At 34.4% G+C, this 14,712-nt stretch overlaps 1 protein-coding gene and 1 non-coding gene across 4 annotated transcripts; both read right to left on the bottom strand.

Annotated features, from left to right (window-relative positions):
* Positions 1-5,795: 5,795 nt before the first annotated feature.
* LOC122310545 (E3 ubiquitin ligase BIG BROTHER-related) lies at positions 5,796-13,954 on the bottom strand. 3 transcript variants are annotated; one of them, XM_043124512.1, is made up of 7 exons: positions 13,450-13,954; positions 12,452-12,785; positions 12,270-12,310; positions 9,910-9,951; positions 9,693-9,814; positions 9,509-9,617; positions 5,796-6,189 (listed from the first exon to the last, which is right to left on the bottom strand). In XM_043124512.1, exons 1-7 carry the CDS (start codon positions 13,702-13,704, stop codon positions 6,103-6,105), a joined length of 990 nt encoding a protein of 329 aa, XP_042980446.1. In that variant the 5' UTR covers positions 13,705-13,954; the 3' UTR covers positions 5,796-6,102. The 3 variants fall into 3 exon arrangements, with proteins under 3 accessions (XP_042980446.1, XP_042980448.1, XP_042980447.1); XM_043124514.1 differs by having other exon boundaries at positions 5,796-6,185; positions 13,450-13,953; XM_043124513.1 differs by having other exon boundaries at positions 5,796-6,136; positions 13,450-13,951.
* A 60-nt stretch (positions 13,955-14,014) lies between these two features.
* Positions 14,015-14,086, bottom strand: TRNAP-AGG. The gene has a single exon. It is a non-coding gene; the product is annotated as a tRNA-Pro (tRNA).
* Positions 14,087-14,712: the final 626 nt, after the last annotated feature.

Raw genomic sequence — 14,712 nt, 5'->3', positions numbered from 1 at the left:
TTTGCAAAAACAAACTAGGCCATTATGACTAAGGTAAATGCAGAAACCACTGGTCAAGCTTCTATCATCTTTGTTTCCAGGCTAATCGACATCTGAGAAGGATTGGAGATGTTGAGACCAAGATGGTTAAGTTGTATGCCAAAATCTATAGTTTGTTTGATATAACGTGTGATACCCCATATTTATATGAGATTTCACATTATTTGATAATGAAAGAATTATACTCTTTATAATGGTTCCAATTAGCGATGTAAAAAAATGGAAAACCAGTGAATTGAACCAAACTGGTCATATTCTAAACCAGTTTTGTCCGGTCTGATACCGGTTACTATCTAGAAAATTGGTTGAAAACTAATCTAGGCTCCGATTTTGGTTTTTAAAACACCGGTTTGAACTGAATCAGACCAGTATATATATATTATTTTTTATTTTTTATATTATATATAAAATATTTTTTACATGATTTTTTTGTTAATAAATCTTATGACATAAAATTAATATAACATTTGATATAACATAAAATTAATCTTATAGATCTTAATATGACATTTAATTATGATATAACATAATTTAATGTTATAATTTTTAATATAACATTATAATTTTGATATAACATATAAATTTTAATTTTATAACATAAAATTGATATAACAAATATAACATAAAATGGGGAATATAGGTCAATCACTTGCTAAAGTTTTATTAGAGTATGATTTTGTTTATTTGTAAGTTGGAAAAATCGGACTAGACTGAAATCGAAAAAACCAGAAGTTTTGATTTCGGTAATGAATCAATCCTGTATTGGTTCTTAAATTTTCAAAACCAGTATATACCTATTGTCTCTAAAAAAAAAAGTCTAAAATCATATCTGTTACACTCGTAGTTCCAATGAGACTCCAATTATATCACTGACTAGTCTTTTTAGATTATATGTCTAAATGTGGCTTAGATATTAGAACCTATCCCAACCAAAAATGTAAGATTTGAGTTGTGCCACCTATGATGAACTGGCCCAACGAGAATGTCAAGAATTCACACATTTCTGGGATTCACACATTTCTTGGGAATGAAAAATTCATGCTTTTTATAATGATTTCAATGGGGCTCCAATTGCAATATTGACTAGTCATTTTAGAGTAAAGTAGTGTTAAATATACTTACAACATTTCTTACAAAAAAACATAAAATACTCATTTTATCAATTTTGTTTTTAAATTCAAATTTTTGAATTTCAAATTTTATAAATTTCATCATATTAATAATTGACACATGGAGAAGTAAGTTTTTCTTAAATATAATTAGCATTTATCTTTGGAGTATGATGTATTTTTATATGTTATGTATGTATATATATATATATATATATGATATACGAGCGAGCTAACAAATCGAGCATAGCTTTATACCAGCATGTTCACAAATTTTAATCAAGCTGAACGAGTTTTATATGAGTTTGTATTATTTTTAATAATATTTTTAATCGAGTTTAATATTTTTACTCATCTATAGTTTATTTAATAATCAAATCGAGTCGAGTTTGAATTTATTAAATCTGAGTTCAAGCTGTATCTCATCTCAATGAGTATTGTTTATTTGCACCCCTAATGAGTTTATAACAAAGTATAGAGATGAAAAAGTCCAAAATTAAAAGTCAGGTAATAATTTTTCTTATGACCAAAGCATAGAGGACGTTTCAATATTTAACCCTTCAAACAAATTAAACAACAATGGGGATTTTTTTTTTTTTTTTTTTCGAAAAATGAATATGAGTTTTCATGGTGATCCAATACCTAATTTGATGGGCCACTAAAATGGGCTAGAGTATTCTAAGCCCAAAAACCATAATCCAATATTAAAGTATCCTAAGTCCAACATTTCCGGAATTTGTCACTAAACGATTAGATAAGAAAATGCTATAATCAAGCGTTTTAGCTAAGGTATGAGCATTTAAAGTTTCGTCAATTTGGATGTATATTCTTTCCCGATCCTTTCTAAAAGTATGAGCATCTAAAGTTTCGTCAATTTGGATGTAGTGGGCATAGGCTTACCTAATTCAATACATGTGCCGTTAGATCATTGGCTGAACAATCATAATCAAAGGGTAGGTGTTCATGAGGCAAAACTATTCCAAGCATAATCACCTATTGGAGGCTGGCTCAGATTGCTTTTGAATATTTATTAGCTACTCTTGGAATATAAATTTCATACTCTTATCTTATCATGAGATGTCATACTAATTAAAACGTATACTTATATAAATAGTTTTATTTATTTTAACCACATGACAAGATGTTTTGATAAAATGAAAGTATTGTGTCATCCCTACTCCAAGCGTACTTAAAACAATTTTATATTTCTCTTAATTTTCCTACCTATGTGTGCCTTTGTTGGTCCGTCCATCACGGTGAAAGATACTTGTCTACTTTTGTTTGAAGTTTTTAAACATTGCATTGGCACTGTGTTGTGTACTCTCTCATGTCTTGCTACCTTATTTCAATACAAGTCGAGCAACATTTTCTTTTCAGTCTCAATATATTATAGCAACATAATGGTGTAAAAGTACGACATAAGATATGAGTTTTGCTATATACAAATACAGTCGCATACTAATCTGTGTATTAACATTGATTTATTCATACTTAAAATTTAAAATAACACTGTTTTTAATAAAATCTACTTTTTGACCAATCACATCATATTGGTACACAGATTAGTGCACAATTGTGCTTGCAACTATACTTTTCCATAAGATATATGACAAGCAGAAAGAACAGAAGTCTACATTATATTCATGTTGCTTCTTTGGCTGTTCATTTTTTGTCTGACTAATGTGAGTTTTTAGGATGTCTTTGTTTTTTAAATTCATTCCATATGTAACCATCAAGATGTCTATTTTTTTTTTTTTTTGATGGAAATATGCTACTGCATTCATTCATAATCGAAGTTACAACTGTGACTTATCAATACAGGAAAACCAGACTATAAGTCAACTAATGCATCTGCTCATGAGCTCCCCCGACAACAAATTCCTTTGTGACGGACATTGTCTAAACTTCTACACCTTCTCTTCTGACAACAGCCAAAAGAGAAGGCGCTCTGTCAAACAGAGCTAACGACCTTTCTTCCAAAGAAGAGAGGTATACTCACGCTCCATCCTCCCAAGGAGGAGGAGTACTACCCCACTCTCTCCTCCCAAGGAGGAAGAGTACAAGACACCTACCTTCCTCCAAAGGAGGAGTAGGACTAACCCCCACATACATCCTCCAAAAGAGGAGTGGGACTCAAATCTATTCCTTTTTTATTAAAAACTAAGCTACACTAAAACAAACCAAACAAGTACAGAAAGCAAATAAAACTGTAGCTTATGGACTGTAAAATTAAAAAGCCCAGCCTGAGGCAAAAGCCTAGACTGAGAGCTTTGAGGGGCCCGGCCCAAACTCGTTAGGGTTTCCAAAGCCCCATCTGCCGCCGCCATCCATGTCCCTCCTCTGCATCTTCCCCCGCCGAATCCCCTGCACCAGCGTACGAGAAGGCCTCATATCGCCGTTTGCCCTCATGCCGCCGTTTGGACAGCCTTACCCCAAATCTTCACCATGCTAAGCAACCGGCTTCTCACCAATGCTAGCTCCATCACCGTCACCAACACCAGCCCAAACCCTCCCAGAACCAGCCATTCTCCACTTCGGCTAGAAGAGACGGAGACCAGATACACAACCAGAGACCAACAACGACCTCCATAAACTAATACAAAGCTAAACAGCAAACCAACAACAAGACAAAAATGAAAAACGGTGCGTCACCCCCAATCCGGCCACCAACCAAGAGAAATTCCACCGTGAGCTCAACATGGACTTTTACCCCAGAAAACCTCCATCAACCCCCATGCATTCCAGCCGTTCATCCCAGAAAAAAAAACACCTCTGTTTTCCATGGCTAAAACAGAGTCAATGAACCCGTCGGGAGAACACCCCAGAAACACATGCATACCAAGGCTTCTGAAACTCGAAATCCGTGGCTCTACCCACTGAAAACCTCCCCTTCACCACCACGCCCAGCTACGTGGTTGTCCATGGTGGTCACTCTTTCAACCGAATCACATACACAGCCAACATTAACAACATCGAAACCCCCACCTCCATCGTGTAAAAATCCTTTCATCCCGTCCGATTGGAATAAAAATAGATGGCTTCAAAGTCCGATTGGAATAAAATAGCCCTCCCTCTTCATCGTGTAAAACCGCTTCCATCCCGTCCGATTGAAAGAAAAAACAGGTAATCGGCTTCCGTGTTCTTGACCATGTAGAGAAAAACGCATTCCGGCCACCATGATCACCGCCGACCCACGCTTATTAAAATCAGGCAACAAACAAAACTAGACTAAAACAAACTGGGTGGAGGGAGGGGGGCAAGATGTCTATTTTTAAAAGAGAACTGCTGCGACCATAAAGATTATATAAAAACAATATTATAAATTAGTATAATTTTATGTAATTAATTAAATTTATTTTACAATGAAAGTAACTTCACAATCTGACGAACAACATAAAGTCTAGTCAATTTATAAAATTATTTTTATATAATTTCTTTATGGCTAAAATATTTATTTTTTTAAAAACTATTATAAAATATTACAATAACGTATAGAACTCGTCCGCCATAAGTAATGGATCATTAATAAGATTATATGATACCCTCTGCTTTTATAATATATAATAGAAGTGTACAGAACAATACTGAGACATATGAGTTCTAAAGGGTACATTCTTCAGTGGGAAATAATATCAATAATCCATTTTGTCATAAAAATAACATATGATTTATTATAAATTTGAGACTCCTTATCTATTAATCATATAAATACATATAATTGGCTTAGATAACTTACAATTATATGATAAAAAAATTCTATATACAATTACTTTTACGTATTCTTTACGTATTACATTAATATGATTAGCTGCGTCACATTTTTTAATATAAAAAAAATACTTTGACCAATCATATCAATGAAATACATAAGAAATATACAAAAATGTCTTAAATAATTTAGTTTTGTTAATAATTAGGTAACTAAGTACTTAAACAAATTTAGGAAAATTATAAGATTCCAACAATGAAAATTAGTTTTTTCATACAATAATAATTTAAGCAAATTGCAAGTGGCAAAGTCAATAAAAACTCAATAAACAAGCTTAGACATAAACGCAATCGAGCTTATCTGAAACATAATTATTTTCAAATATTTTTAAATTATTTCATTACCATTCCCAAATATTCTAAGATATCCAAATAAGCCAGTAGGCAAATTGTGATATGCGTAAGGAAATCAATTGACAAATAACGGGCAACTTGCAGAGTAATAAAACATTATACATCGAATGCACCCTGAACTAACAATTAGACATTTGGGGATACTTGCAAAAAATGATGGGATAAAAACTAGTGAATAATAGTAAAATGATTTATAAATAATAATAAAATAGTTTAAATTAAGATACTTTATTAGATTTTAAGAAATGAGGAAAAATAAATAAATAAAAATATTATAAAATTAAAAAAAAATTTAAATATAATTTTTGTATTGAAATTTAAAAAAAATTAAATTATTTTTTATGTTTTGTTTGAAAATTGAAAAAAGTTGTAATAATTAGATAATGATTAAATGAAAAAAATTAAGATTTAAAATTGAAAAGTACCTGTATTTGAATGTTGCTTGAAAAGAAAATGAGATGAGAAATTTTAAAATAAGATAAGTTAAAACCATCTCTAATCCCAAACGATCCCTAGACAAAGAAATGGAGCAACATAATGCTTATTCCATCAATTCTTTTCAATCAAGGCCACAATCATTCATGTATGCTGTTTAGCCATTTGTATAACTGAACCATGTTCAATCAGAGGTAACCCTCAAAGATTCGCCATGTGTCATAAGTATAGAAAACCATTTTCAACTGGGTAATTTCACTTGGAGACATGGATACAACTAGGCACACGTCTTCTTTCCAATGCCAAGGGACAACTTTAAGCACAATTAAACAAGTGCTATGACCAAAGTTGTGTTAACCAATGCGTGTAGTCTTCGACTCCAACAAGTTGTTGCCGGTTATGGAAACCTCAGCACTGCAAACAGGGCAGACCTGCATTCACAGGGCAAGTCATGTTGCAGCAGACAGACTGTCGTGGCTCCTAACTTTTAGGCCAAACATTAGTGATACAAAAAAATTGCAACATTAAGATATCAGAGTTATTGCACAAACTCAAAAACTACAAAATCTATCTATCTTGAGAGAGAGAGAGAGAGAGAGAGAGTTCAGGCTAATGCTACCGACAAAGAAGCATCAAGAATACTCCCATGGAAGTTAATCTTTTTTTTTTTTTCTATATGTAAACGGTAGTATTAATAAAATGATAGGCAAAGCTAAGTACACAAGATGGTATACAAGAGATAAAACTTATCTAGGTCGTAATAAAGGAAACAAGAAAATCATGCAAATTTAAGCCATTAAAATCTAAAGCTATAGCCTAAAGGAATAAAGTATGGAATAATAAAGATTGAAGCCCCTCAAACGACCGCTCCTATCTTCAAATGTTCTCTCATTACGATCTCGCTGTAAGCACCACATAATGCAAATGAGGACCATCTTCCACACAAAAGCAGTAAAGAGTGTCTACATTCTAATTTCACAACTATAAATTTTCTTTAACTTGGCAAGTTAAGCGCTGACCTCACTGTTCAGCACCTTCTTAAGGGGAAATGCAACTTTACCTCACCATTCAGTACCTTCTTCAGGGGAAGTGCCACTTTAGGAGCATTGATAGTCTAAGGGTGTAATTGGTCTAGTCTGGTACGATCACGGACCAAAAATTTTGGTACATCATTTTTGCCGGATCGGACTATTAGCTATCAGTCCGGTCGGTCCATTTGATTTGATTCGATCCATGAACATTTTTTTCTTTTTTGACAAAAAATAATTAAATTAGTAAAATTGAAATTAAGTAATATCTTTACATTTTATATATCATGAATTAATATTGAATAATTTCATTGCATATATGGTCAATGGTGATCCTTTGATGAAAATTACATAATTAATTTATACAACTACTATATAAAATAATATTATTTATATAAAACATTTAAATATATATACACATTCGGTCGGTCTCGGTCTCGGTCTGGTCCAAAAAAACCAAACCCCAAGACCGACCAATAAGACTATTGGTTTGGTCGGTTTTTCCGGTTCGGACAGATGGTCTTACAATGACACCATAAAATTCTTCTTATTATAGTTTTTTGCTTCCTACTGAAATCCCATCATTTTCAAGGGTTTCTTCAATCAAAGGTATTGAAGAAAATGAATATCATAGACCTAGAATACTACTCACTTGTACCATAATTAAAAATTACAAGACAAATGTATAACATGTTATTCGCATATCTTTTAAGCCCTTCCCTGACAGATGATCTAAGGCATCAAGCCAATAAAAATTGTCTCCAACAACTTTCCTTCTTTCTATAGGAAAGCCAGTTGAAGATTTGTAGTATTAATGAAGCAAAAGACCCTTTTCGCCATAATTTCACATCCTTTTAAGCAAAAAAGGCTGTCCATTGTAAAACTGGAAGAAGAAAAACCTTTGATGATGGTCTTGCTATCATCTATATGTCATGGACTTAATATAGGAAGAAAAGGATAGATTTAGAAACTAGAAGATCCATTCAACTGCATTGACCTGTCAAAGCCAAGTGATATTAAACATTAAATTACCTGAGTTCCTAAGGGATTTTCTATATTAAGTGAAAAGGGATATGTTATTTTCAAATTCATTATTGTAACTTCCCACCCCTTAACGCACATGTGGACCCCCTGGGGCCCACATCTGTGAGATATTCCTGCCCCTTGAGAAGGCTAGATATGGGCGTGAAGCAACATATCAAGGTGTGGAAATACAGACTCCCTAAGTGACAATGCAGCATTAGCTTACTAAGGAGGAGATTAATAAAACCTCACAATACTCGTGCACTAAATCAGCGGGTTAACTCAACTGATTTGTAAGGTTCTTTTTCAGGTAAACAACAAATTGGAAATGAAGCAATTTATTGTGTTGATGACATGCTACGGAATGAAGACTCCAACTACTATTCAACAGAAGAATGACAAGTTATTTTGCAGGAAGCAGCAGACTACCAAACCAGAAAGCCTCTCCTTTTAGCCAGTCCTGCTTTGAATTTGCTCTAAGACATACAATATGCAAGAGGGAGATATGGACTTTTATTATATGAAGAATTTAAAATAAATAAATAAATAAATAAACAAAACAAAACAAATTAATGAGTAGATATGGCAACATGTCAGATGCAAAAGTTGTCCATACATCGGATACAAGAGTAGAGAACTGTTGTATATAAAGAACTGAGTACAAAATGCAAAAATACCATGGTGGCTTGTTTTCTTGAAATTTAATACCAGATGTGCTTTTTTCTCAATTACTTTCTACTGATTTTCCTTGGAAAAATATTTGGAGAAGCAAAGTGCCTCTCAAGGTGGCTTTTTTTGGTTGGTTGGCTTCTCATGGGAAAATTCTAACTACTGATAAGATGAGAAAGCGTGGTATAGTTGTAATGGATTGGTGCTTTATGTGCAAAATGTGTGGAGAATTGGCAGATCACCTTTTTCTCCATTGTGATGGGGTTAAAGCTTTATGGGATAGAGGTTTATGTTAGGCCTGGGATTGCTTGAGTGATGCCCAAGAGGGTGGTGACTCTTTTGGCTTGTTGGAGAGGTATTCAAGGCAATCAACAAATTGTGGCTGTTTGGAAAATGGTGCCTCTATACCTTTCACATTTCAATATCTTTCACATCAATGCCATATCAGATTTCATTTCATTAGCTCGCTGCAGTAGCAGAACATTCCAAGCAATAACTATGTTTATCTATATCATGTATACATCCTGTACACTTGGGCTATGCCTCCTTTTCCTATGAATAAAATTTCTTGATCACCTATCAAAAAAAATCTATATTCCCCTCAACCCTGTGGGGAACATTCTTTTTCTTTAGATAATTCCATAGGGAATGTAAATTCTTGTGAGGAAAAATATCCTTTAAACTAAGAAACATGTAGAAAGCCTGCCACCTTGCAGAGCTAAAAAGGTTGCGCAACTAGAAAGCATGGGCAAGGAGAACTGTGAATCAAGTGCTTTAGAAACTAAAAAACAGAAAAGAAAATAAGCATTTATTGTTTCTAAGAGAATAAGTCGTGAAAATTAAAGATGGAGTAATGCTAGATATAGGCCCCCGGGCGTGCAAGCTTCATGCAGGCTCTTTAAAAAAAAGTGGGACCAACCATAGAAAACTAAAAAACGAGCTTTTTGCGTGGGTTTTATTTTTTTCAAAAAGCTTGTATGGGGGCCTGTACAGATCATTTTCCTTAAAGATGACCCAGAAGTTCCATTCAAAACTATGATAATTTTATTCGTAGAGTACAAAATAAAAACTATATGGTAATACCTTGTTTATTTTCAACCAATTGTTTATGCATTCAGAATGATAGGAATGTTTGCAAGAAAGCACCGTTAAGGTTTCACCATCCTCATAGTCCAGGCGGCAAATGACACACCTGAAACACAAGCACAAAGAATTAATGATAGGGAAATCATTATATAGCCTACAAAAAAATGGTTAGGGTACATACGAATCATTGCTTCCATTTTGACTGCTTCCAGACTTGTAATTTACTGAAGGCAAAGAGGCAATCGTATCAGCTGAAAGCCCTCTGCTCTCCGTTCCAACTACTTCACCAAGCGCAATCAACTCCTGAATTAATTAAATCATATCTTAAGGGAAGTAAAACAACCCAACCAAAAAAAAAGTTCACCAAAGGCACTCGGATCCAAACAAACCCAGTTTACCTCATAGGAAAGCTCGTCAGGATCAACCTCCTCCCATGTGTCCTGCAGCATGGGTAAGATGACTGATGTAAAGCAGATTTAACTAAAACCAAGCAAACATAGCAATAATAACAAACGAATATAAAAAAATTTATGGTGATGATCTCTAAAAGCAAGCTAAACAAGGAATGAAACCTTAACTTTGAAATTACTAAAAAACTGGGGCTCCTTCCTTGATCCTTTATGGTTCAAACTTGTCGAGCATAATATACATACTCTAAAAGTTAAAAAAACATAACATATACACTACACAAAAAATATAACATGTAAACCATACTACAGTTGTCACAGCAAAAGAACTGACATAAGCAATTGATTAATACCAAAAAGAAGAGATTCCTTTTCCAGCCTGAACATTGAAAAAAAAAAAAAAGGATGAGTCCTGATTAAGTTGCATCTCACTTAAGATGGCTCATCCAAGGTACATCGAAGTATTTTGCATGCTTCACTATGCATTGGGATTTATGTATAACTAAGTACTCTTTCAACAGATCTGGGTCAGATAATTTTCTTGCTACCTACTGATTGAATTATTGAAATATAAAATTAACAACATTGCCAGCCCAGAGTAAGATCCCTGTTTAGATCACATTAACAAACAGCACTAGATGGTTACTTTCGATTGGTAACAAACAGCTCTAAAAATTCACTCCTATGAGTCATTTTTTTTATTTTTCAAAGATAAAAGGAATTTTCTATTGTAAACAATTGTAATCTATAAAAAGTAAGGCAATAATAGTATCTGACCATAAATGCCTTAACTTGACTAACTCCCTACGGATCAATGAGAGAGAAAGCTTGTTATCTTTGGTATACTATTTTAGTCTATAAAATAAAGGAATAATATATTTCTATATAGAAAAGTTACCAAAGATACCTAAAAAAGTGGGGAAGCTGAAGAAAATATAAAAATTACAGTATATACAGCAACAATACTAGGGAAAGCATGCTGACAAGCATATCAGAAATTTGATCAGCTCATCAGAAATGCATTTGACATCTTAATCTCAAAACATTCAAAGTCAACATGTTTGCAAGTGGAGCATCAAAACCCAGCAAAGTTCCAGCAAATAACTATATGGCATTCGTCACCATAACAAATTTTCGCAGCCATCACAGGCTAGACTTAGCCTGAATACCGTTATCCATCATCCATCAAGACCCAGCAAAGATTCAGAATATTGATCCTAGACTTTCCAACTATTCAATAACCTCCATTTGACCTTTTTATGACCACATTCTGGTGTGTCAGATTATCTAGATGAAAATGAATTTACCCCATGTTCCTCAATCTACTACACAATATGCATCATCGGCTGCAACTAAGATAAACTAGACGGCGTGTCTCATCACCATTAAACTTTTTAGAAGCCCCTGTTTCCACTAGGAGTAAAAAAATTGTTAGATTCAATAAAATATGTTTGTACTAGTTATCTTTAGACATCTTTTATTCTAAACTACACTGAGAGATCTATCTCTAAGTTTGTTCCCTTGAGACTTAACAAGTGAATTCGAATTAACTTCTATGCTGTCAATATAGTGAGTTCTCATCAGAAGGTAATCCAATTCTAGGGAAAGCATAATTCTTTAGAAATAAGAGATAGGGAAAGTCGGAAGATGATGATCTACCGAAAACACATGCCGCTTTTACTTTCAGGCTGTAGTTTAATAAGCCAAATAATGGTCAGTCTAGGCACAAGTGCACCAGGTTACAAACTGGTTCACAGCAGAAGTGTCACTTATTATATCACAACCTTTAGAAAACGAAAATAACATCACAACCTCCTGCAACACAAGAACGACGGTTTTGACTGTTTATGGTTTTACCTGATCCATGGCTGCATAGATTCACTGATTGTTAAGGCCTGAACCATCTCACTCATGTACCTCTATTCCATAATACAAACAGAATTCTGCCTTGAGTGCAAAAACATTTGTCATTCATTGAATCACTTCAGCTCTATGAAACATCCCTCTTCTCACCATTCTGATGCTGGAATAATGCTGATATATTTCTAAATTGGGTTTATTATTTCAATCCATCACCTATCTCTTACATAATGAATAGATGGACATTAGACTAAAGTATCTGATTTTCCATCCTATCCTACATTTGTGACAGCTCCTATCCAACCCTCAAAAATATGAGAAACATATCATAAACAGAAAAGGATCATGATTTACACATTACTAGGCTGTACTTATAGGTAGATGGGTGAGATTAATACTTGCATATATGCGCTTGCAGTTTATCAGTGAATAAAAAGGAAAATAAAAGAAAGTGATGCCTTTTCTACTTCCATTATTATTGAGATAGATACCTGGGAGTTACCACCATGATCCTCCATGTCCTCAGCTTCCACTGCAATCATGGAGAGTTATTAGAAGCCCTAACCATTGCAAAAAGTTAAAACTCCAGAGTTTGTTTTTTCCTGGTGCCAAAAAATAAAAAAGAAAAAAAGAAAAAAAATGAGCGCTAGGCTAAAACACTAGGAACACTCACCATCATTTATCCCTGCAAGGGCCAACAACCTAGCAGCCATTTCTCTGTCTTCAGCATCCTGTAGGGCTCTTGCATAGGCCTCGTCACTCGAAAAGGCAGCCGGATCAAATTCAATGCTGGGGTTATTATTCTCTCCAGCCTCATCATGGGCATGCACATCAAAAGCATCCTCATCATCATCAACATTGCTTCCATCATATCTCTCCTCACCATCCTCCTCGTCATCATCATCATCGTCCCCATCACTGTCATCATCAAGCACATAGCTTCCGCCTTCCCAACTTCCATAATCACTCCCTTCATTATTCATTCGCAGCATCATATATGCCCTTTCCTAATCCATAACCCAACCACACCAATGAAACAACAAGCATATGAAAATTCATCAAAAAGCAATCGAGACCACTCACTTCTCAGTAAAAGTTAGAGCGACAAACTTATGAAAAAAAGAAAAATGAAATTGGAGAGACAAGTAATCAACAGGGAGATAATATACACCACCCCCCCCCCCCCCCCCCCCCCCCAAAAAAAACAAAAAAAAAAAAAAAAGATTTCTGTGTTGATAGCGAAATAGTTACATTAGTGTCAAAAAATTGGATTTGATTGGGTTTTCAAGCGTTACAACAGTCAGGAACTAAAACACAAAAATGCTAACATTGCATCCCGAAGTTCTCTCAGCAACCAAACAGTACCTAAAATGGTCATTACATTCAACAGGAACAACTTCCGAGTTGGGATTAATTGGCAACAAAGAAAAACCGAAACCGAGCAAAAAAGAAAGTAGTAGAATATAACATATTTTGTCTTAAGATGTGTTTGATTTACGAGAAAACGGAGAAAACCACCTAAAAATAAATAGACAAAGCTCCGCATTCGCCCAACCACCGCAGATGTCTCAAACTAATTTTCTAATCCGGTGTTTCACATACAACCTAACCTACTGAGATTAATAAAGGGGGATTTCCGGAGGGAAGGGAAGGGAAGGGAAAGGAGGGCACCTGTTCTTGAAGGGCACGAGCGAGAGCGAGGTCAGCATCGACCTGACTGAGATTAGTAAAGGGGGTTCTGGAGGGCTGAGGTGGCTGAGGTTCCAAGTCGGATTCACTTCCCTCTTCTTCTTCTTCATGTTCCTGTTGTTGTTGCATCCCCTCAACATTCACATGATTAGGGTTGCCTTCATGTTCTTGGCCATCGCGGTTGTTGTGGTTGGTGTCCGGTTTGTTGACGTCGAGATTGTTGTCGTTGTTCTCCATGGAAAGAAGGAAAGAAAGAAAGATCAGAGCGAAAACACCGACAGAAGACCAGAACCAAGGAATTATTGGAGAAGAAGCGTGCGTTTGTATATATGTGTGCGCGCGTGCGTGTACGAAACAGCGATTCCAATTGACGGGATGACAAGGAATTATTCAAGAATCTGGTATCTTTCTGACGATTGGAGAGAGAATGAGATGGAAGGAACAGTGCTGATGCTCATTTGTAAATAATCGGCACCCACCGTTTCTAGGTACAAAGTGTAAAGAATAAAAAAATAGTTGATATAAATGACAAAACAAAGAGGACGGAGGGGCATTCCGAGAATTGAACTCGGGACCTCTCGCACCCTAAGCGAGAATCATACCACTAGACCAAATGCCCATGTTTAATAATATTGTTCTTATTATCTACTGACATAGATGACATCACAAATCACTAATGACGCATTGTTTTTTTTTTTCTTTTTTTTTTCGATAAGCATACGTGACGCATTGTTCTTAACAACCTTCTTGCGTCTAAAAAGACATGCATCTGGGGTGTTTGGTTATTGCGTGAGAATATTTTATTGAAAATGTTTTTGTTGTTTGGTGCATACAAAGTAATATTCTTAAATATAATAATGTGTTATGTAAATATCGCGCATTTTTTTTAAAAAGAATATGGTCTATTATTAAAAAATTAATTTTTTCATGTGAATCTCATATTTTATTATTTTTTTCAAAAGAAGTGTACGGTGCTTACACACTTTATGAGTGCAAAAATCATTTTTCTAAGTCATTATATATACTTATTAAGATAAATGATATTTGTAGTCTTAAGGTTTGTAAATTCCGTGTATTTTATTTTAAAAAAGATGAATAAATATGGAACTCACATAAAAATATATATATATATTTTTTTTAATAATAGATCTCATTTTTTTTTACAGAAAGTGCACAGACCTTACACATTCTAAAAATGTATTTAACATTATTCATATATTCAATAGGGTAAATAAAAAATTAGTC

The sequence above is a fragment of the Carya illinoinensis genome, chromosome 5 (genome assembly GCF_018687715.1).
Source record: "Carya illinoinensis cultivar Pawnee chromosome 5, C.illinoinensisPawnee_v1, whole genome shotgun sequence".
NCBI lineage: Eukaryota > Viridiplantae > Streptophyta > Magnoliopsida > Fagales > Juglandaceae > Carya > Carya illinoinensis.
This window is presented reverse-complemented; position numbering and strand designations above follow the sequence as displayed.